At 30.0% G+C, this 25795-nt stretch overlaps 1 protein-coding gene and 1 pseudogene across 1 annotated transcript; both read left to right on the top strand.

The window, feature by feature from the left end:
• The first annotated feature begins 4902 nt into the window (after positions 1–4902).
• Positions 4903–6612, top strand: LOC129294608 (NAC transcription factor 47-like; annotated as a pseudogene).
• A 16813-nt stretch (positions 6613–23425) lies between these two features.
• On the top strand, positions 23426–25521 carry LOC129284658 (NAC domain-containing protein 46-like). Its single transcript, XM_054920193.1, has 3 exons — positions 23426–23769; positions 23892–24172; positions 24409–25521. Exons 1-3 carry the CDS (start codon positions 23595–23597, stop codon positions 25060–25062), a joined length of 1110 nt encoding a protein of 369 aa, XP_054776168.1. The 5' UTR covers positions 23426–23594; the 3' UTR covers positions 25063–25521.
• Positions 25522–25795: the final 274 nt, after the last annotated feature.

Genomic DNA, 25795 nt, shown 5'->3' with positions numbered 1-25795 from the left:
AAATTTCAAGGCATCATTTTTTTCCAAAAAAAAAGTAATAAATGAAATAGAAGTATAGTTAAAAAAATAATTATAAAAGTTACACAATGCTTGATATTTTGAACCAAATAAGACTTCTATAAAATACTATACATTGTAGTCCGAAAGGGATATATATTTTATTTAAGCATTGTTTGTAGATATACACTCAATTACTCTTGTGATAGGTTGAAAAAAAGAAGGGAAGACAATAATACAATATCTCTAAATTATATAAATGATAATATAATTTCTCAAAATTTTATAATTTCATTGAAGTGTCTAGAGAGTAATGAAAAAAAAATAAATTAAAAAGATTATTTTATCCTTATTTATAAATTGTAGTTTCTTGTTCAATTTTTTGCTATTTTTTAAATAAAATTTATTATTCATTAAATAAAAAACGTAATCAAGGCTTGTTATTTTGAGAGTTTGTTTTTCTATAACAAATTTATATATGACAAATTATGATTTTTTGTTCAACTCTTACGATTCATAAAATAAAAACTGTGATAAAAAATTATTTTTTCATAATAAAAATTATATATGATAAGTTGTGATTTCTTATCCAACTCTTATAATTCACAAAACAAATATTATGATTGGTACTTATTATTTTCAATAAGGATATAGAAGATCTTTTCACCTTAAAATTTATGAACACAAAAGTCTTTAGAAACTTCATTAAAGTTATAACATTTCAATGGATTTAAAATTATAATATATTGATATATTAAATTATCATTTATGTAATTTAAGAAAAACTTATTACTCCCTTCATTAAAAAATGTAAGATATTTTTAATTGAATTTCACCCCTAATAAAATAGCTACCTACTTTCAAACTAACCTATCTTTTTATATTCACTTTTATTAAACATCATACAATAAATATAATGTTATTATTAATAAAAATATTTTTTAATAAAGGAAGTATATTTAAAAAAAATAATTTATGTGTCTTTTTTGTTATTCATAGTGCTAGCGGTACATGCATGTGCTGCATCCATCCGATTAAAGAGATGACGTCATTAATCATATTAACATGAGGCCATACTGACACGTGACGTCATTAATCATGTTATCTCGAGGGCCAGACTGACGCGTGTCGGCAGGTTATGGAATGAGACGACGTCAGTTGGCACCGCCGCCATCTCCGCATTCCCCGCTTTAATCGTACGGTCACGTCATTGGACGTCAGCTCTGCCCTCCCATCCTAGACCTCATTGTTATCGTCGTATTTTGGTACTCACCTTACCGTACTGTTAATAGTAGTAGTATTTGATATTGATCAAAAATATAAAATATTTTTAATTAAATTTTATTTTTTAATAAAATAATCATTTATTTTTAAAATTAATATTTTCTTTTTATATTTATCTTTATTTAATTACATGTTTCACTTTTAAAATAAATATAAATTAATTTATTTAATAGAGATATTTTAAAAAAAGATATTCCTTTCATTCAAAAATGTAAGGCATTATTTTAAGAGTTTAATATTAAAAAATATAAAATATTTTTAATCTTTTAAGGTTTAATTATTATCTTGTTTTAAAAGTATCCTTATTGATAATAAATTTATATTTATTATAAAATATTTAATAGAGGAGAATGTGAAAAAATAGGATTAGTTTAAAAGCAGGTAACTACTTTATTGAGGTAAAATTTAATTAAAAATATCTTATATTTTTTAACAAAAAAAGTAATGATTACATTAAAAAAAATTAAAAATATCTTATATTTTTAAATATCCAGCCCTTTAAAAAACAATCTTACATTTTAATGGAGGGACTAGTATTCCTTCCATTTTAAAGTACGAGATATTTTTAGATACAATTATATATATTGATAACATTTACTCTCTTATTTAAAAATATAAGGTATTTTTAATTGAATCTTACCTCTCAATAAAATAGTTAATTATTTTTAAATTAGTCATATCTTTTTATATTTATCCCTATTAAACATCCCACAATAAATATAAAGTTATTATTAATATGGGCATTTTTTTAAAAAAAGGCAATGGTTATACTTTAAAAGACTAAAAATACCTTACATTTTTAAATGAAGGGAGTACTAAATATACTTTACAATATTATTTTAAAAAAATAATTTTTAAAGAATACCCTTCATTTATACTCTATTTAAGAAAAATATTAAAAAAGAGAATATAATGAGAATTGTAATATTAAAAAAACATCATTAACAAAATATTGTTTTCATCAAAATAACTTGTGTTTTGGATTGAATATCCTCAAAAAGCATCTTATAATTTAGAATGGAAAGAGTAATATTTTATACTCCCTTCAAACCACAATATAGTATATTTTTTAAAAAGTCTTGCTTGATTCAAAATGTAAAATATTTGGTAAGTTTGATATTTTTTTTCAATTACACCCTTATTTCATTTATCATCCTTCTCAAAAAAGGATACATTAAAATTTTAATTATTATTATCAAATCACTTAGATAAGATATTTAATGAGAATAAAATTAAAAAATATAAATTATTTTATAAAATTAAAGTTTTAACTAATATTTTTTATAATCATAAATTAGTTATCAATGTTCTATTTTTCAACTTGAAAGAAGTTTTATATTATACTCCCTCTGCATCAATTTATAGAAAACTGAGGAAGTGATGAGGTGTCTCAAAAAACATAAAATAATTTGATAAAAATAAATTTTTATTCAATATATTTTATCAATATTACCATTGTCTCATTATTGTTTTTTCTCTTTAATATTATTTAATAAAGGATTTTTTTTTAAAAAAATAAGATTGCAAAATTTATTTAATCAATTATATGGACATGTGTAATTTTATTTAAAATTATTTTAAAAAGCAAGGCAGGGGAATATTATACACGTACTTGCACAAATAATGTTGTATTTTTCGCTATTCACTTATATGGGTCTCACTTGAAAGTTGAAACCCGGTGACTTTAGCATCTGTTGATAGACATGATAATAAGAAAAACTTTATTATCTGAACAACTTGGTTGGATGACGTGATTAATGAGAAGAAATTGACCCCCGCTCTGGTCCCCAAGGAAGACAGTTAAGACTTAAGATTTAACATTCTGACCTGTCCTTTCACGAAGGGCTTATATTTAGCAATGATTGAAAAAATTATCATTTTTATCTTATTTTTTTATATAAATAAAATTACATTCTTTAGTAAATACTTCCACGATTAAAAAATATAAAAATATTTTTTAAAAATTTAAAAATATAAAATATTTTTAATTTTTTAAAATATAATTATTGTCCTTTTTTAATAATATTTTTATTGATAATGACTTTATACTTATCATAGAATGTTTAATAAGGATAAATATAAAAAAATAGGGTTAGTTGAAAAGTAAGTAACTATTTTATTGAGAGGTGAGATTCATAAAAATGCATTATATTTTTGAACGAAGGAAATATTTATTACAAACTTTCTAAATTACCTTTTATAATTTTATCAATTATAGTTATAAAAAATAATTAATGAAAGTTTGATTGACACAATTAATAAAGAGATTATAGTCAATTATGTTATTTTAAGATGTAATTAATATAGTTAATTAATTTTTTAAACTGTATGATACAGTTTTTTTAGAAATAAAAAGTGAAGGAGTATTACTTTGATTCTATTTATAAATTACTTTTAACATATTTCAATGATATCAAAGAAAATCTTAAAACTCATTAACTCTATCTTAAATTTTAAAAAGTTATCAACTTTACTCCTATTAAATATACATACTTTAATTATATATTTTCTCTCTTTAATATTCAATGAAAGATAAAATAAAAAATTTATTATAAAAATTTAATGATATAATTTATAAACAGAATAAAAAAAATTATTTTTTTATCTTATAAATAAGGTTGGAAGAGTATCATTTAAGCTTGAATGTTTGATTGAGCTGTGAAGCGGGGTGGGAGCTCAAAAGTCCGAATAGATCGCTCTTGATTTGGGCTCGGTCCGACTGTCCCAGTCCCATATGTCCTCTTTCTGAATTTAATATAAGTTTAAATTAAATTATTACCAATCATCATATTTAAACTTAAAGTAAAAATAAAAAAATATAATTGATGTATGTTGATGAAAGGCATTGAATAGCAATGAAATACTAAATCATCTCAAATTATAAAATACTTTTAAATAAATTTTTATATATTAATAAAATTTTTTAAATATATTTTATAATTTTATTTTTTTTAAAATATAAACTTTTAAAATGTCCTTTGTTTAATATCTCATTAATAAAAAAATATTAAAAAAAGAGAATGTTCATTCTATCCTTATATATAAGAGGTTTTTTAAAATATTTTTCATCTTTAAATACAAGAGATTATTAACGTATTTTTTTAATAAATGAATCATTATATCTTTATTAAATTAAAAAAAAGACAAGTATCCTTATTAATTCACTTTAAAAAATTTAATTTTTATTTATAATAAATAGGAGTAAAATTGAGATGTTGTTATACTTTTAATTAAATAATTAATTTTTATTAATTTACATAATTTAATTAAAAATATTTTATATATAAAGACAAAAAGGGAACACATAAAAAGAATAATATTAAAAAATTATTATTAATAAAATTTTATTTTTATTAAGATGTTTTATATCTTGAGATGTTAAATTTTTTTAAAAAAATATTTTATAATTTAAGATAAAAAAAGTATTTTTTAAAACGATGATAATAATGATGAGAATGATGATACTGTTTTAAAATATACAAATAAAAGGATAGTAAATCCACGACTGGGAGGACCTAACATTCAAGACGAGGAAAAGGAAGAATCAAGAATGGGAAAGGCATGTGGGCCACGTGACGACAAAAGAGCCACCTCCTTATATTGGCCCCTCCCCTCCCATCTCCAAAATTTCAATCCTCTCTCCCTCCTTCTCTGCTATTCTCTGCGTCAGCCTCATTCATCGGCTCCGCCATGAGATCACCCCAATCCAACCTCCCCCCTGGCTTCAGGTTCCACCCCACCGACCAAGAGCTCATCCTTCACTACTTAAGCAAGAAGATCTCTTCTCTGCCCCTCCCCGTCTCTGTCATTGCCGAGGTCGATATCTACAAGTTCGATCCCTGGGACTTACCGGCAAAGGCTGCGTTTGGGGAGAAAGAATGGTACTTCTTCAGTCCCAGAGACAGAAAGTACCCCAATGGAGCCAGGCCAAACAGGGCCGCCGCTTCTGGCTACTGGAAGGCCACTGGTACTGACAAGAACATCCTCTCCCCATCATCATTGCCTGGTGGATCCGCACAAGACACCATTGGCGTCAAGAAAGCCCTCGTTTTCTACGGAGGAAGGCCCCCCAAAGGTGTCAAGACCAATTGGATCATGCACGAATATCGCCTCGCTCGCAACACTAAGCCCATTAAGCTCAGAGACACCTCCATGAGGGTACGTACCTCCCTCACCACAAATCCCCAATATATCTGTATATTAATATATATTACCCTGCCGATAGACAATTGACCGGGATTGTTTTCTCATTCTGTAATACGCAGCTGGATGATTGGGTTCTGTGCCGGATATACAAGAAGTCCAAACATGGCATGTCATCGTCAACACCAGAGGCTCTGCTCCTGGCTGATCAACCACAAGATCGGCACCTTCTTGGAGACGCCGCTTTGCCAACCCCCCCTGCAATCCCGTGAACCTTCATCTTCCTCCTCACAGCACCACGCTCACATCTAACAAGTCTCTGTCTTTCTCCAATCTGCTGGATGCCATGGACTACTCTATGTTGAGCAGCTTCTTGTCTGATCCGGGCCACTCCAACTACGCTGCTCCGGCCTCTGTCAGCGGTGCCGGCGGGAATCTTATGGATCAACGATTCTCTTCCGGCAGTTCCCAGCCTCCGTTGAACAGCTTGGCCCCAAACATGGAACACAGCAGGCCCAAACGACAGCTTTCGAACTTGGACGAGGATGCCTTATGCCCGTCCAAAAAATATGTGATTCCCAGCAGCTTCCCAGAAACCAACCATCAATACGAGAATAGTAATCCCCAGTGGAACTTCCTCCACAAACAGCCATTGGTGAGTCAGCAGCTGCTTCTGGGCCCTAATCTTCGATTTCAGGGATGATCCAAACTGGAATCCAACCCAAAAAAAAAAAAAAATCTGCAAAAAATATATATACTGCTATACAACAGGAAAAGTTAAAAAAGTAGCGTGCATATATCATCCAGAAACTGGGCGCTTCAGTTCACACTTATCAGCTGTTCATTATGAAAGAATTACAACAGACCTAAGATAGATTAATTTTTTTTTAGAGTGCTGGGAGAATGATTAGGGATGTCAGATTGGATTGGCCCCGAGGGAACTGTTTCATATGGAATCAGAAAGAGTAAGATTCCGTCATTGAAAGAGTTACTAAGAAACTTGTGTAAAAAAAAGAAAAAAGAAGATAGATTCCAGGTTTGATGAGAATGATCAAGGGTTAGTGTCCACAAGATGTTAGTTACTGTAGGCATTGGAGTTGGTAGGTTAGCTATTTTTATAAAAGACTCTGTAGATAAGGTGTTGATCTGATCTGATTGTGGTGAATTTTACATTCTTTTTCTGGCAAATCTTCAACCTTTCTTTTGCATTTGGACTTTCACCGCTTTCTGTTTCGGTGTATGCACCATGCTCAGCAATCAACGTTGCACGTTTGTCTTTATCTTCATATTGTTAAAACTTGAAAAACATGTGTAAAATGATGTTATCCTTGAGATGATATTTATCTCAACTTTATTAAAAAAACGATAAAGTTTTAAAATTAATGTCACTTGTCCAAAATCTTTGATAACAACAGTTCAATTTAAGTAAATAACTATAAGCAAAATTTTGCCTACAATACTAAAAAATAATACTAAAACTCAAATTTTTGAGAAATAATGCATGTGAGGAGTGTTTTGATGGGAATGATTGTTTTGAATATATTTTTTTAAATGTATCTTTATAATTTTTAAATATTAATAAAATCTAATAGTTATAATTAAAATATTTATTAAATAAATAGACCTGGGTTACTTACCGAAAGCTAAGTCCTCGTCGTTTAAGGTGCGCTTTATTTCGTTTCTCCAAAAATAATTATTCAAGACGTTGAATCGAGCCATTAGTAATTGACCGTGCGCGTGCATATATTTGGAGTCAGCTAATGTAGACATGTATTATTGTATATAAATTATTTAAACAATTGAACTGTTGAATAAGGAAGCCGATAGATCGATGTTTGATGGCCGGAAGTACTAAGCATAGCCTTGTACTCTCAAGTTTCTTTCTCTGCCTTCCGAGGTTTATAAAATCCCTGGTTGCTTTGAACTGGTTTCGATGCTTGAGATGCCAAGTCCAACTTTTTTTTTTTTTTTTTGGTTTGCCAGCAGATGCCAAGTCCAACTTTGCTTTGTTACATTGGCCATCCAGATCAGGAAGCACTCGCTCGTGGTGTCTAATTTTTTATTTTCTCGAATTTCAAAGTTTATTTGCAGAGCAGTAAAATAATCACTACATGTACTAATCCCGTTGCTCTATATATTTTTATAAGTTAACCGAGTGCATGAAATGCAAGCCGATGTTGAAGATGAGTGGATAATTAGCACGTGGGCGTGGGGGGTTTTGTTTTACAAACATTGAAGCGATGAAGATAAAGAGGAATGCAAGTGAGGCATGGGCATCGTAAAAGAATATACTTGGCTTGTATTTGCACGATAGCACCGCGTGCTTATCAGGGTTAGAAACAATCTTCACCTTTTATTTCAATTTGAATTAATCCTTATCGTCTATTTAAATTATTTTTTAAGTATTTTAAATATTGTATTTATTAATATAAAAATTTTAATAAATATACTTATTATCAATCTGACCAATACAAATTTAATCTAGCAGTCTAATTTAATATTAAAAAATTTTATAATTTTACAGTTTGATTGTCCAGATAAACTTTGAATAGTTTAGATATAATTTACATGACTTAATTTAATATTAAAAAATTTATAAATTTTATAACTTAATCATTTAAATGTACTTTAAATAGATTAAATTTAATATTAAAATTGTTATTTTTTATTTTAATAAAATATAATATTTAAAAATTAATTTAAATAAATAATAAGGATCAATTTGAATTGAAATAATAGGTCAAGATTGTTTCTGGCCTTCAGGAATGAGCACTGAACGCGGACAAGTTAAGTATACAAGGTTTGGTCATTGGTGGCTGGTGAGGGTGTGTCATCCTTTTCTTCATTCTCTTTTCCGATTGCCGCGCCTCCCACGTGCTGTTCAATGAATCTTCTGTGTGCGCCGACTCTGCTGCAACCATTTCATACACTACTTCCCGGTATTAAGCTATTCATAATTTATGAATATATCGATTCATTAAAGTTTTATGTACATCCAAGTATATGAAATTAATTAGTTCCATTGCATATATAATACTCCCTCCATTTTAAACTTTTAAAAATACCTATCAAAAAAAATAAAAATTAATTATAAAAAAAAGATAATATTAAAATTATTATTTTTAATGAAACTTTAATCTATCTAAAGTATCTTATATTTTAAGATGAAAAAACTCTTTTAAAAGTACCTTATAATTTGGGACGGAGGTAGAACTGTCAATTAAGATTGAGCCTGTAGGGCCAGCCCTTCTAAGCCCAAAAAAATTGAGGGGCGAACTGCTATTTTAATATTTAAAAAGGTAAATCGAGCTTAAAAAGGTCGATCTTTTTAAGCCTGAAAATAAAAAGATCGATACTTTTAAGCCCTAATAAAAATATATAAAAAGAAGAAGACACCACATCACTTAAGTTCAACACTCACTCTCTAGTCCAAACAGTAGACATGTACATTATTATTTGCTTGCTTTGAGTATTTTTGTATTTTTTAAATATCTTAAAATTATGATTTTAATTTATTATTTATTGCAAATAATGAGGATGAAAAAAAAAAGAGATTAAAAGCTTAACATATTTGCTATTAATGATGATTTATAAAGAAAATGATCAAATCATATTGATGTTGATGATAATAAAAATTATTATGATTTGGTTGATGATGCTACCAACATGCAATTGATGTCGTAGTTGATTTTGGGATGTTATTTTTTTTATCGGGCTTAAAATTTTTGTTGTGTGAATTGATTTTATTTTATTTTTCTAGACTTAATGTTGATGTGTAATAACTTTGTTAAGATTTTAAATATATTTTTTAAAATTTTTAAATCAAAAAATTTAAAAAAACAATTAAGGCCTTTAACCTTGAGGGCCAAAGCCGAGCCGCTAAAAATAGAGCCTTGAGACATAATTAAATTTAAAAGAGCTAACTCATTTAAGCTCTGGCTCTTGAAGAGCCAACCCTTTAAGGTCGGGTTGGCCATAATTTACATATCCAGATGGAGATAGTCCATATGTGGAAAAATAATAGTGTGAGTGAATTTTTTTATCCTTTTCTTCAAAACCCTTTAGTTAAATAAAAAAGTTTGGAAAAATTAATCATTTAATCTCTATAATTTTAACTCATCAATTGTAATTTAGTCATTGAACCTTGATTTGTTATAACTCAATTTATATGATTTTACCTTCATTATAATTTAATCCTCACAATTTTGATTCAGTTATAATTTAATCCATGAACTTTGATATCACGTAATTCAATCATCATAATTTTAAACTCAATATCTATATTTTTAACCATTTAAAATACTAGATCCTATATTTTAAAAAATATAATATTAAAATTATAAGGATTAAAATTTAGGATAATATTTTAAAGTACTAAAACTCATCATCTTTATAAAGAATATTACCAAGATTAATTAGAATTTTTAAAATAATTTTAATTTTTATGATTTTATTTTCTGAAATTTAAGAACCAACATTTTAAATTACTAAAATTATAGAGATGATTGAGTTAGAATGGATTAAAATTTATGGATTGAGTTGTAGTTGAGTAAAGATTACAAGTACCATGTGATTAGTTTTTCCAAACAAATTATGCATTAAAAAGTTATACTCTTTTCCTTTAAAACAATAAAATATTTTTAACTGAATCTCACCTTTTAATAAAGTAGTTACATGTTTTTAAATTATTTTTTTATATCTATCTCTATTAAACACCTTACAATAACTAAAAATACCTTTCATTCTTTAATATTCAACTCTTTATAAAATATTTTATATTTTTAAACGGAGATAGTATTTACTGTCTATTACCTTTGTAACTAATGTAATTTATTATAGATGTCATTGTATTATTCATCATTGATATATTGATAGAAATATACGAGGGGAAAAGAAAATATAATTCACACACCTTGTGTACCTGATTGATTTGGCCTGTGCCCACCGAATCGCCCTTCCACTTCCTTGTGCAGCCTTCCTATCTTATTTTTCTCGAACTCCATGTTCTTTCCCACTACTATTAATAAAATCTTTTTTCCCCGTCAAAAGTCTTATTAGCTAAGTAATATTATTTCCCGTCAAAATTCATCTAATCTAATTGTATTGAAACTTAAAAGCTACAGTTAAAATTATTCCAACATTTAAAATTGACTATTTTTATGTTTGTCAAGTATATCACGAATGGGAGATATAACGAAATTTAGATTAAAATAATTTTATTTGGACGACCAACGCACGACCTAATGGCTTGATACAGAAGAGACGAGTGCAGAATATATTCTAATTTCATGGGAGAAGAATGTAACATTTTTACCTTTTAGGAAAAAAAAGAAAGAAAAAAAACTGCCAACAGTCATTGGTTTTAGCAGAAAGAGTTGTGACTGCCCAAATATAAAGTCTCAAATTCTAATATGTGATGCAAAATATATCTTTAAAAGAACTGTTTTCAATTAAGCCCAACAATGCTTGAATCCAACTTAATCAAATAGGTATATAAAAAAATGGAGATATTAATAAGTTTTAAATAGATAAACCGCTAATCCAATGGGGACATAAAGAGTCAAGTGAGAGAATTAGAATCTGAGTGAGCTGAAAAACAGGGGCTGTGTACGATAGTGTATTGAGACTTCGTTGCATGCTGGCAGTTACAGAAAGTAAAAATAAAAATTTAAATTGGACCACGTTTTCGTCTCTAGTATATATGGTATCTATAATGAGAGCTAATAAGGATAAAAAAATTCCACCGCAATGAAAATTCTAACGTCTTTTGCATATTATTCAAAATTTTCATCTTTAAGCCAAGCCTTGTCACTTTAACTTATGGGAGCCAGCCAAGCATGCGAAATAAACAATTTTTTATTAAAAGCACTAATTTTTTTAGCCTTGTATATTAGCACTTCGAAGAAGCTGATCCAAGATGTTAAAGTTTTATATTTTATTATGTTACAGTCTAGAACTCCAATTTGCTCACTGCTAAAACGACCTCCTTACCTTCGACACGTTCATGCACCTCGCATCTCTGAAAGAAGATTCTTTAAATTATGAATTAGAAAATAAATTAAAGAAAAGCGATGTGGGTTCCACATTCGTGTGATTCATTCATCTCAGTTCTCTCTTTCCGGGATATACGAATAAATCCTCAATCGTGGCATCTCTTCAATGTTTTTGAAAAACCTTTTCAGAAGCCGATGCCACAGCTTTTTGGGCCTCCAGTGGCCTTTTTCGGGCCTTTGGGCCTTCCATGTCCTCTTTTTACTTTTTTTTTTTTCTGATGGAATTTTATTTGTTATTTATAATCCATCAATTTTCATGCCTCTAGAAAAATCATTGGTTTCAAATAATTGGTACAATTTTCTTCTTTTTGTGATAGAATATTTTCTTTCCTTGAGAGGCAAAAAAAAAAAAAAAATCAGCTGTCTGCTCATGAACTCATTACTCACTGACTTTTTTTTTCCTTTTGTTATTTCGGTTCAAACTTTGATTGTTAGTTCCGACAGTAATTGTTGAATGCAACAATTTACCATGGTGGGAAAACCTCGGGTCCCAAACACTTGTGCGTAGGGACTTGATTTTAATATGTTACACGTTTACACGTCACTACAGCCGGCAAATAAAAAACTCCATGTCTTTACACTAAAAATATGAAAGTTATAAAATCTTGAGCGAATTAGAGGAATAATCCAGGGCTTGTTTGGTTTATGTTTTTATTTTATTTTTTGAAAACAAAAAAAAATAAAAATATCTTGAAGCTGTTTTATTTTATTTTTATTTTTTAAATATATTAATATATTTGATTATTGAAAATTATAATTACCTTAATTAATAATTATCATAGGTCATCACCATGAGCTATCGGTGGCCATTACTATCAATTAATTTTTTAATTATAAAACTGGTTTTAAATTAACACAACCAAACAAATTTTCTTATTTTAGTTTGAAAAACACTTATAAAAATTGTATTGCAAGACAATTTTTTTTTAAATGATAATAGAAATTGAACAGACCCCTGATTAACACTTTTTTTGTTTTACTCGCGTAAAGGAAAAAAATTATAATTTGGAAGGAAAATCAATAATATTTTTTAACTTGTGAAACGTCTATTGATTCGTATGGATGCATGAACATGTATAATCCGCCGTAGATCTGTTTTAGAGATCGTTTGGTAATAGAATAAAATTTAATAGAAATAACTACGAATGAAAATATACTTGATATTCTTAGGTAAAAATAATTATCAAGCTTTATTTTCCACGTTATACTTGAGAAACATCTGTTTTTTTCCACTTGAAATCAAACACAGCCTAATAAAATGAATTCCCCAATCTCCTCACTGTTGCATGCTTGACCTGCCCTGTACTTAAATAATCGGTGGTGTGTTAATTAATTAGCTGATTAACTAATAATTTGTTATCTCAAGATTCGACCTAACCATAGACCAGCGTCCGTAGAAATATTAGGCAGGCCACCATTGTCTTCCAACGGTGTACCGTTTATACACAACATTTCTGCAACTACAACTCTGCTAATTACAAATTAGCGAAAACCTTTTACTTTCTAATTTCAGGCTATCACAAGATTAAGCTCTTACATCACACACGCCCACGCGTACCCTTGCTTAATTATAGCTGAATATTTGTTGCTGAGAAAAAAGTAATAAAAAATATTGCCAACGATATTTCGCCAATGAAAACCCACTTGCTGAGTAGATTACACCCAATAATGACGTGGATTACTGTGCTTGTGTGCTCGGAGAAGGTGCCTCCACTGCTCTTCCCTCCATTTCCTTTTTATCACCCTTGAACCCAAACTTTTCAACAGTTCAAATTTATTTTTTAATAAAATTATTATTTTAATTGTATACAAAGATATATAAATAAATGTTATGGTATATCTTTGTATACAATTAAAATAATAATTTTATTAAAAAATAAATTTGAATAGTTGAAATTTTAATCCAAGAGTAATGAAAAAGAAATGGAGGGAAAGAAAGTGGAGACACCCCTCTTCTATTGCTTACCATAAGTGGTAGTCACTATTTTTCTTTCCAACATTAATATATGTCAATCACCCAGCCTTGTTAATTAGGGGTAGGGACCTCTCATGTACCATTCTCTAATTCCCTTATAATGTCCTATTTTTTTAATTTTATTTTTTATTTTTTATAGATAAAATAAGAAACATTTAAATATCTTGATGTCTTAAAATAAAAAAATTTATATTTGTTATGATTTTTTAAATAAAAATATTACAGATACCCTCTTTTATTTTAAAAAATCATAAAAAATATAAATATTACTATTTTAGGACATCAAAATATTCAAATATCTCTTATTTTATATAGAAGTTAATGATTTAAAAAAAAATAAAAAATAAAATTAAAAAGTTGGGATATTAGAGAATAGTATATTAAATATTTTAATTTTGTTAATTGAGCACCTAGGTGTAAAAGGTTGTTTATCCGTTTGTCGTACGTACCTGTTTAGTTGCTCATGACCACTCTCACTTTCTATAATTAAAAATAAGATCAGTATTTCTGAAATGAGGTTGGCTATCAATTAATTATGTGAATGTTACATACTACACCAGGGATATATCTATGGAATAAAATTGAACTCCAGCTGTTTAATTTTAGTTCTTCGTCAATGAAGCCTGTTCGTTCCTCTTTCGTCCACACTTTTATTCTTAATTGTTTCGCTGTTTCTTATTTCTGAAAAAAGGAATCTTTTTATCGGTATAAATTACAACAACGATTAGATGCGAGTAGATAAGCTTGGGCGTACAGATGCACTTCCGTATGGGTTTGCTGATATATGTGCCTAATCTTTAATTACATGCGGACACCAGCAACCAGCAGCTTAATTAACTATATAAGATGCTTTAATTTAATTTAATACAGTTATAATGGTAATTATCAACTCATTTGAATATGACTTATTTATACGCCATGCTTACAGGGAAAAGAGGCTTGTATCACTGCTCATGATTTGGTCATACATGTGTCATGTGTGAATCGAACTCGTTTCCGATCATGACCTGCAATGCAAACGAAACTAACTTCAGATAGATATGGATTCAATTCCACTCGCGCGTGCACCGATTGATGTGATGATTACGGCAGTGACAGCTGTTTTAATTTAGAACTTTAATTCATTAGATGCGAGTGCGACCACTTCTTATCATGTTTTCATTAATTAATTAACATACAAGTAATTCCTTAACCTTGCTGATTCGTTGAATGAAAGTGGGAACGATACATAGACATGCACGCACTTCAAAAAAAATTATTATGTCGTAGTAACGACTAAGCTAATTGGGCGCAGCCTTCTTAATTTGGCCTTGATTTGTCCTTTCTTATGGCAAGTTTGAAGTTTTACTCCCTTTTTTTCCCTCTTTGCTTGTAATCTCCTGAAAACGAGGAAGATCTAATGAGATCATAATTTATATAAATGGATTGACTTTTGAATCATGTGACTGCAGGTGGATTTGATGCTAGATTTTTGTTTTACTCATGCTTGCCGAGCAGCCAGACAAAACTGTAATTTTCGGAAAGCCTGGATAATTGTATTTACAGGAGTACTATGATGTAAGAAGACGTTGGATAACTTCACAAAATATTAATATTTGTTCAGGGCAAAGTTTTTTTTTTTTTAATAATCATCACGCGTATCTATTTATTGAATCTCAATTTCTAAAGAGATGGAATATTGTATATACGCATACGCATACGGCTTACATGCGTTGAGATTAATTTTAAAATAATTAAAGAAAGCAGCTGAATTAGATTTTTGGGAAAATCACAATAAAGGACCTTTAGAGCCATTTATTTACTAAAATGGATCAAATGATTATAAATCTGCTTTGCAAAACCAAGAGACCAAATGCAATTAAATTTTATTGTGAAAAGACAAAATTACCTCTCCTTAAAAAAAAAAAAAAGACCTCCTCACTATCATTTGCTACCAATGGTCAGATTGGCCATCGAAGCTCAGGCGCAGGTGGCCAGATCACTTACCGGAGCTTTAAGGCCAATGATCGAATCAATAAGGTGTAAACTCCTACTTACAAATTAACTCATGAACACTCACCACTTATCATATATTTTAGTGTAATCCCATCATACTTCTCACATACAAACACAATTATAAAGTCATATTTTATTGAACTGACTAACCATGGTCCTTATGGGCCTATATTTAAAGAGTTAGTCAATTTAATCTATAAAAAAATACATATTAACAATTAATATAAATCGATAGTCCTAGCTATCAATATATAAATATACACAATATAAATTCCTTACACATATATATCAAGGCATTACAAGTAATTACCGATTGTGTGCCTTTAATTCCTTTATCCTTTACACCTATGAAGTGTCACTTGTAAAAACATTAGCAATGAAAAGTAAGATAAACATCTCAACTATCAAGGAATTCTTAACGTCTAATATATATTCAAACAGCATTTAAAGTTGTGTAAGTATAACAATCTCACACCTCAAACCACAAAATCACATATAATACCACATATTCACATATGATATTACATATTCACATAAATATGTATGTATGGTCATCTATTACCTTATAACCTCTTTATTTCCTCTGATTAAGTCCATGGGTTGTTAAGTAACAAGACTAAATTTAGATATCCTGACTCAAATCAAACTTTTCAAATTTTAAGAGGTAACCCAACTAAAGGTTACTGTTTTCCAAACCTGGACCATGGACTCCCCTCCTCGCAAGGTGTCATATGATTGCTAGTACACATACACACTCTCAAAGTAAGTATTATCAGGTTATATAATTGTTGGTACACATATCCACTCCTAGAGTGAGTATTATCGACTAAGCTAGAACCACACCTAACTCCTGTTGAAGTTGGTGCGATAGCTAAATAACTTTGGATGCTACCCAATATTGTCCATGCCATATGAACTTAAATATACTCCCCCAGATCACAGGGTGAACTCCTGCTTATCTATGCCACACATGTACATCACACTTATGATCATATTTGTCTTACATTCTCAACATTTTTACCACGTATAAAAATTACATATTCCTTAATAATTCATAATTCCACAATAACAACAAATCATAATTCCACAAACACATGATATATCACATTCAATGCTCCAATTTATCATTTAAGCTTCTAATACATAAATCACATACGCATACTGACACACATATTTCACACATTCTCATATATATATATATATATATAGTTCATGTTTACGCTTTTTTCCTCAAGAACATCATTTATAAAAAATATAAAATAAATACTAGAATTAACATATGAAATAATTTAGATTCCTGATTACCTTCGCTTTTTGAGTCAATCAAAAAGGCACTCAAAGCATACTTCTACAAGGTCTCCAATCACGCACAACAGTTACAAAACATTAATCTACAATTAACATCGTAGATTTTTTATAAATATTTACTTGTTTTTATTACCAAAAGCTTATATGAACTTTTTATTTGCTAAAATTTACTTCTCGAATTAGTAAAATAAATTTTTAAAGTCAGTAATGAAACTTGTCATTTCACAAATGGTTACTTGTCAAATTAATAATGGAAACTTGTTAAAGAAATTTAATAGGATTATTTTTTATAAATATTTACTTGTTTTTATGACTAAAAGCTTACATCTTAAAAACTTAGATGAATTTTTCATTTTACTAAAAATTTCTTATCAAATTATTAGGAAAAATTGTTAAAACTAGTAATGGGACTTTTCATTTCACAAATAATTACTTGTTAGATTATTAGTGGGAACTTGTTTGTCATATTATCAAGAGAAATTTTCAAAGCTAATAACAAAACTTGTCATTTTATAAATAGTTTTTTGTTAAATTATTAATAGAGACTTGTCATTCTTGGTAATAAAAATAAGTAAACATTTATAAAAATTAATACATATTAAATTTTTAACAAGTCTCATTCGTAATTTAACAAGTAGTTATTTATAAAATGATAAGTAACTATTAAGTTGCTAATGAATATTGGTTTGAAAAGTGAACACAAATATTGATTGCTAACTATTCTTTTGGTGGCTAAAGGGATGTGGGTTCAAACTTCTCTTGTCTACATTAAAAAAATTCAATTTTTCCTTTTTGCCAGTTTGGTGATTGGAGCCAAAGCTTTGATGGGCAATTCGACCACCTCTATTGGAGCTTTAATGGCTAGTCCGTTGGGGTGGTCCGACCATCAACGTCAGAGCTCCGGTAGCTAGTAACAATAAAGAGTTTTTTTTATAAAAAGAAGGGATAATTTTATCTTTTCACATTAAAATTTAATTATGATTTGATGCCTTGGTTCTACAGAGTAGATTCAAAATTATTTGGTTTTTTTCAGTAAATAACTTGATCTACAGATCCTTCGCTGTGATTTATCCTAGGTTTTTTTTTTTAAATGAAAGTACGATCTACCTGGAATTGGTTGAAATTTCTTTTTTATGAGCCGGCACACTTTTTAGTTATTCGTTCAAAGATGAATTGGATTAAAATGTGAAAGAAGTTAAATAACTTTTGATGATGGCGAAACACATATAAACAACTTCTCTAAGCCCGTATATTTGTACAGACGGGTCACACTCCATATAGAAATACTACCCGTTCCTTGTAAAAGTACAAAATTGTTCAACTGAGCCGGGAGACCGGAGCAGGTGTTTGAAATTTCAAATGTAATGTACCCATAGGATTTACGACTGTAGTCTCGTGTGTGTAGGGGGTTATTTTGTTTTGTCAGCTGTCTCAACATACGAAACAATGCTTGGTTTGAGAATGAAGCCACCTACCTACTCGACACCCTATCCAATCATTTGCCCCGTTCTTTTGTTCCTTAATTGGTTTTTCTTTTCAGCATTAAGGATAATTATAGACTGATGTTCATATGACGTCATCCTCACCGCCCAAGATTTGTTCCTCCATCCCCAATCTCTCTATCCATCTCATGCTCCTTCGTCAGCAAGCATAAGCATGCCATCCCCCCCCCCCGGGGAAAAAAGTTGGTGTCACCTACATAATTAATTACTTTATTTTAATTCCACTTTTTCTTTTTTCTTTTTTACGGGCAGGATAAAATGTTCCATGTGAGATGAAAAATATTCTAAAAGAAAATACATTTACTAAAAATAAATTATTTTTTCAGATAATATCAACAATTTAATTATCTTTCATTGACTTCAATGTGATAATTAAACCTTAAAAGGAATTTACAGTATATATATAAAGATCAAATAAGTAGTGCCTTATGCTTTGCCTTTGGAGCCTCTAGCTGTGCAGAAGTCAATCAGTTCTCACTTCTCAGAAGCTAACACACCTCCCCACGCCGTTCTTTCCAATCCAGTCCAGTGTATTCCAAAATCCCCTGCTCGCTATTGTTCGTGCCTTGATATGTGTGTGCGTGTTTATATATATATATATATATATAAAGGTTTATTAGATCAACTTAGGGTGGGATCCACACGTTTGGACTTATTTTATTGGATGAAATCCGAGCTACGCATACACAGACTCCCAATGATTGGCCGTAGAAACAAAACTTTCAACATGATAACTCAATTATTTTCTTATAAAAACAAAGATAATGAATAATAATGGTAGCGGAATATATTCCGTAAGAGTCGTGGAGGGGCAGTCGAATTTCGTCTGTGAAGACAGGAGAGGGATTGAACAGCACTATCATTCTTGCACTTAATTAAACTTTTTAAGACTCTCATTTGAATTAAATTATTGATCACCTTACCTCATTTGCTTTTATCTCCAGCAATGCCAACACACCTTGTCTCGTGTAAGTTTTAAATTCCTATGCATCCGTACATTCATATGCGATTCTTTTGTAATATATAATCAATGCACCGTAATAAAATAAAATTTACTGTCACTATTTTCCTGATAGTGTTTTTATTCCCCCCATTTTTTTAAAAAATTGTGGATTCATCAATGTAAAATGTACAGATCGTCTGTGACCAAAATATATCAATGCCACTGGTAGCATGTTCGTTATATTATGTGAAAATATTGCTGAATCTTCTACATGCATCCTAAAAAAATACAATCTTTTATCATAAAAATATTATTTATTTATTTTTCTGGGCCAGCATCTATTACCTCAAGGTAGTTCCACCAAAATAAGAATATAAATGAAATGTCTCGTATAAAATTTTATTTTTTCATGCACATATAATACGTGCAGGCAACTAGGCATCTAAATTTTTTATACTATGCATCACTACAAAAAAAAAAATATTTTTGATGGCAATAAAAGATCACCGTCAAAAAGTTCAAAAGTTACTGTTAAAAGTTTTTTTAGTTGTGACTTTTTATTATTAAAAGGTCATTACTATAACAATTATTGTTAATAGTTTTTGGTGGTGACAAATATTGTTACTACCAAATGTATACTTTTAATGGCGACAAATGTTATTATCAAAGGTTGTTTATTGCTAATATTATTTTTCGTGACAACAAATGTTGTTGCTAAAAAGACTTTTAGTGGCCTTTTTAAAAGAAATAATAATTTATTTTATGTCACATTACTCTGTCACGTGTACATCACGTGATGCCACGTCACATCTTATATATGCAACAAATGATATCATGTCACTTCTCATCTTATGTCACATCACAAGCCACGTGTTTGATAGATGATGTCACTTCACCTTGCCACCATCTTATGCCATGTTACTTACCATGTGTGTGCCTCTTCAAGCCATCTTATACGCCACGTCACTACCATGCACTACGTCAGATATTTGTTACAAAATATGACAAAGTTAAAGTTTGAACTCTTGACCTCTTCTATCTCCAAACTTTAAGCCTCCCTTCTTTATTAATTAAATTAAAATGTACCTGCAGTTATCATACATGAAATTAAACATATGTTATGTAATTACATACACATATATTAAATAATATATTATTAAAAGATATACATGTATTGTATTTTATTTTCAATTATTAATATGAAAAAATGATTTATATGAATATTTAAATTATATTTTTAATAAAATACTATTTTTTGTCATTAAATATTATTCTTTTTAGAAAAATGAACTTTAAATAGCCAATTTTTAAATATTAAATAATATCTTTATATACATTGTAACCAATTTTTAAATTTTATTTTTATTTTTAAAAAAAATTATTAAGTATATAATTTATTTATAAATATGTATTATATTATTTTATGTTAAATCTCTTTTACTTTTTTCTTCTCCATATTTTTCTCAAAAATTGATAAACAAAATGATTAAATTTTTATCTTCTCTCAAAATAGCTAAATGTTTCCCCTCTTTTATTAAAAATATATTTTATCAATAATTTTTGAATATCTTAAAAAATTATTTTCATAACAAATTAATTTTAACCACATAAATTTTATTAATAATTATTTTGAAGAATTTTGAAAATGAATACTAATATCTTTTACAATATATGATAATTACAAGAATTTCACATGTGATCAGTCTAGTTAACATTTAATCATCCTCAACCTCATAGCAAGGTGAATTTAAATAGTATTTATATTATTTTTAGTAATAATTAGTTATAAAAATATTATTAGTAACTTCTTTTTAATAACAATGAAAATCTAAATATACTAAGATGAGTTACAAAATCTTTGTCCAAAAGTTATTAGAGCTCACTAGAAGATGTGGACACTATGTGTATATTAAGCTGAGCATCAATTGTATAATATGCCAAGTAGTCTATAATATCATTTGCATCTTGCAACATTTATACAATTTTAATATCCCAATGCCATTTATGTAAATAATAATTTATGTACAACTTAACCTAATTATAATTAAAAGTAATAATCCATCAAGATTTTAATTTATCATATTAAAATACTAGTTTAATAACATAATTCTTAAAAAAATATGAGATATATATGTCTGAAAAAAGATTATAAATAATATAAAATTAGAAATAATTTAAAAATTAAACTTAGTACAACTTGACTATTATTTTTTTATTTCATGATCCTATATATTATTTATTTATAATTCTATACATAAATTAAGAAATTTAGTTTCATAAATATATTTTTAATAATTTTATTTAATTTCAAATTTTTAAAAAAATTCATAAAAGTTATAATTTTACAAATGTCTCCATCAAAAGTAAATTATATAAATTATTTTTAATTATTTTTTATAAAAATACTTTTGATAATGACAAATATTGCTACCAAAAATAAATTATATTAATTATTTTTAATTTTTAAATTATTTTTTATAAAAATATTTTTAGTGACCACCACCAAAAGTAAATCATATAAATCATTTTTTATAAAAATAGTTTTGATAGCAACAAATGTTGCCTCTAAAAGTTAACTTTTGGAGGCGATTTTGATTTGTCACTTCAAAAGTTCACTTTTGATTGCAACATGTAATTGTTGCTGTTAAAATATAATTTTGATGGCAATTTTTTGTTTCATTTTTAGTGATGATTTTTTTAGTCAGTTCAAAAAGTCATATTTTTTATAATGCATTTACAAAAACATGCATGTATGATTTATTATTATTTTGGTTGATTTATTTTTAAGAGGTAGCCTCTAATTACAAAATTAAAATATTCATAATATTCTTGCAGTACCGACAATTTTAGTTCTGTTATCATCAGTAACTTGATAATAAATAACTAAATTGTGTTTATAATTTAAAATCTAATTCAACCATATGCAGCAGAAAATTATATTGAAATTCATTAGTTTTTACAACGAATACGAATCAGTAATATGATTATTTTTTATGCAAATAATAACACGATTATTCAGAAAAAAATATTAATGAGTGCAGCTTCTCATTGGTAGTTTTGCAGCAAAAATATTGGACAACACAAGGAAGGCGTCAATTAATTTGGAATCTGGTGGAATCAGTGTGCTTAACGTCTGGTAATAATTTATCCAGAACAAAATATTCCACAAGTTTGGCAGCATGTATAACTCTTTCAAAAAAAGGCATGTGCAAGTTCATTGATTCTTTGATGTAAGTTTACCTCCAAAGAAAAGCGTTCTAGATTAAGTCTCGCGACATCAAAAGGGAAACATATTAAGCTTTTCTTTTGAAATGGGAAAAAAATATTTGCAGTGGACGACAGACACTTGCAGAATTTGTTTTAAGATGGTGAGAGTACGTAACTGGAAATGGAGAAAGCAACATTATTCTTCCAAAGCAAAAATCAGACATTTTGAAGGAAAGTTCTTGGAAATTATTATATCGTTATAAAGTCTTCTTGCAGCCTCTTCCTCCCCTTGACTTGTGGGTGTGAATTGTGAAAGCCCCTATATTCGCTTCAACAGCCACTCCTAAAGTTAACTCTCTAATTATTTTCTACCCGTATATTCCTGTATTTTTTCATCACTAATTAATCCTCCTCATCTCATTTATGTCAATACTTTTCAAATCACACACACACAGACACACACATCGATCGATTCACTGATTTCCCTTTATTTTTCAATCATATTATCTAGGAGGCAAATTTAGCAAACATATATGTATAACTCCGCGTAAAAATTAATTTTTTTAATTACCAGGGAGAAAGATGATAATAATAAAAAGGAATTATATGAGTTTTTTTTTGGAATTTATATTCGATTAGTATACTATAAATAATCAATTTTTGATTGCAAAGAATTGGATTCCGAAGAATGCTAAATTTTTTCTTCCCCCTTTACCTAACCAATAAGCCTCGAACAGGGAACGAAACTATCCAAAAATGTTAGGTTAGAGGTAGGGCTGTTATTAATTATTTGAAGGGGAGAGAAAATTAATGGGTCATAGGAAAGTCCTAATAATAATTTACCATTTTGTGTATTTTTCAGGCTGATTTTTTCAAAAGGTAGACATAGAATGGCCGATGCGACATACGTCATACGAATAAAATACACGTATCCGAACAAAATACTCCATTGTAGGCTTCCCGAGAAAGTTCCTTGCCCTCGACGGTTCTTTCCGCTTATGTGCTGTGCCCCTCTACTCTTTGCTCCTCAACTATTTAAGCCCCTCAGTTCCGATCCATTTTCCTCTCTTCACAATCACCACTTCCGTTTATCAGCTCTCTTTAATTTCTTCTTTCACTCTCTCTTCCTTTCTCTGCTATTGCTTCCCAGTAAATTAATAAACCAGCTTATATCTGGGTCTTGATCCATGGATGACAAAGGAGCTGAGGAGGCTCTGGATTTGCCTCCGGGTTTCAGATTCCATCCCACGGACGAGGAGATCATCACTTTTTATCTCACGGAGAAGGTTCTGAATAGAAACTTCAGTGCAACTGCCATCGGTGAAGCCGATTTCAACAAGTGCGAGCCTTGGGACCTCCCCAGTAAGTTTCTCCAAATTCCCCATTTATATCTCATGATTGATCGATCATCTTTCCTGTCTGCAATTCGATGATGATTCACGGAGGACTGGAATTAATACGTTTGTTATGAAATGGCTGCGCAGAGAGAGCGAGGATGGGGGAGAAAGAGTGGTACTTCTTCTGTCAAAGAGACAGGAAATATCCAACGGGGACGAGAACGAATAGAGCGACGGAGACTGGGTACTGGAAGGCCACCGGAAAAGATAAGGAGATTTACAGAGGGGAACGCAACCTCGTGGGGATGAAGAAGACCCTCGTCTTCTACAGAGGGAGAGCTCCTAAGGGGGAGAAAACTGGCTGGGTTATGCATGAATTCCGATTGGAAGGCAAATTCGCTACTTTCAACCTCCCCAAGGCCGCAAAGGTATCTCATCAAAACACGACCCGTACATACATGGATCGAATTTAGTTTCGTCCTGAAATTAACCATCAACAATATCACCATATCTTTACCTTTTTAGAAAAGTGCCTTTCCCCCTTGGTTTGAAAGTTTCTTTCATATTCTCCTTTAATCATCATCAAAGCTTTTCCTTTATTGATGGGCTTAATTGGCATAAGGAGAATCTTACAGTTTGGGTGATGATGATAATGTCGGCGCAGGATGAATGGGTGGTGTGCAAGATTTTCCACAAGAACGCGGACGTCAAAAAGACCCCTATTGTTCCTGAGCTTCTAAGGATGAGCTCTCTTGGCGATCATCTGCTGGATTTCTCTCCGTCTCTTCCGCCTCTCATGGATCCTTGCTTCAGTAACGCCGACCAGCCCGGCTACAGTGGGGGCGATGAATTCAAGGTGGCCAGCCAGCAGCCATCATCGGACGGCTATTATCTCCCCAACTTCGCCGGCAACAACCATCACAATCAGACGTTGATGAAGGTAGAAGAAGACTGCAGAAACAATGAGATGATCCCCACTCACTGCACCGCCAGTCCACACGAGCAACCTCAGATAGGAATAATCCCAAACACCGGTTTGTACCTTCAGCAGAATGTTTTGTCAGATTATAGGAACAGAGATGCCGGAGGCGTGAAGAACGAAAACGTGTCGTGGAGAATGGATAAACAGTGCAATATGGAACATTCGATGGTGAGTGTGTCGCAGGACACAGGCGTAAGCAATGACAGAAACGCCGAAACTTCCCCGGCGGTTTCCGTTGCGGGAAGGAATAAGGCAGTTTACGAGGATGATTTCATCCAGGCTCCATCACTGATCGATCCCCTTTCAGATCTGGACTGCCTCTGGGATGACTACTGAACAAGACCAGACATACATTAGATCAAGGGAGAGATGGCCAGCTTGCAATTATTAATTTGTGGTTTAATTTTTCTAGCAGAAATAGACGTCCAGACCTTGCATTAATTTTTTAATTTCTGGTTTTTCATGTTGCGAATTGATCATATTAGATCAAAGAAAAGTTCTTGGATACACATATACTGTATAGATTTTATGTATATGATATCCAAGCCTTGTCTCTCACTGTAGGTTTTCATTCATAGAACAAATGCCACGGGATTTGATGAATACTCATGTACACATCTATCATTGTTTTGTTATGCTAATTAATTGGTTGGCTTATTGTTTAATTTAGTTCATCTTTTAAATTCCTAGTTCCTAGTTGCTATTCGACAGTTCAACCTGTAATTTGTGTGTACGTGACTTCAGATTTTACTTGTATTTCTTAGTATTAATTAATATAGGGGTATCATTCGTCTCTCTCTCCCTCTCTCTCTGTCTATATATAAATTATTCTTGTTGAGATTCCAAGCAAATCAAACATTGGCATTCATTTAAGACCCTTGGGTTCAGCCCGCAATATTTTATGCTGTCGAATATATCTATGTGACACCCCACCATCCTAGAGGGGAGCAGCATTAATTCCCAAGAAAATCGTACATCATTTCTTTTAAAAATTTCACCTTTCGAATTTGAAGGTTCTGGCTGCCTAGTGCTTCCCACCAAGACATGACTGCTGTGTTTTCCTCTTTCA

Source organism: Prosopis cineraria, unplaced genomic scaffold, assembly GCF_029017545.1.
Source record: "Prosopis cineraria cultivar Desert tree isolate PC_DT_omini unplaced genomic scaffold, ASM2901754v1 PC1, whole genome shotgun sequence".
Taxonomy (NCBI): domain Eukaryota; kingdom Viridiplantae; phylum Streptophyta; class Magnoliopsida; order Fabales; family Fabaceae; genus Prosopis; species Prosopis cineraria.
This window is presented reverse-complemented; position numbering and strand designations above follow the sequence as displayed.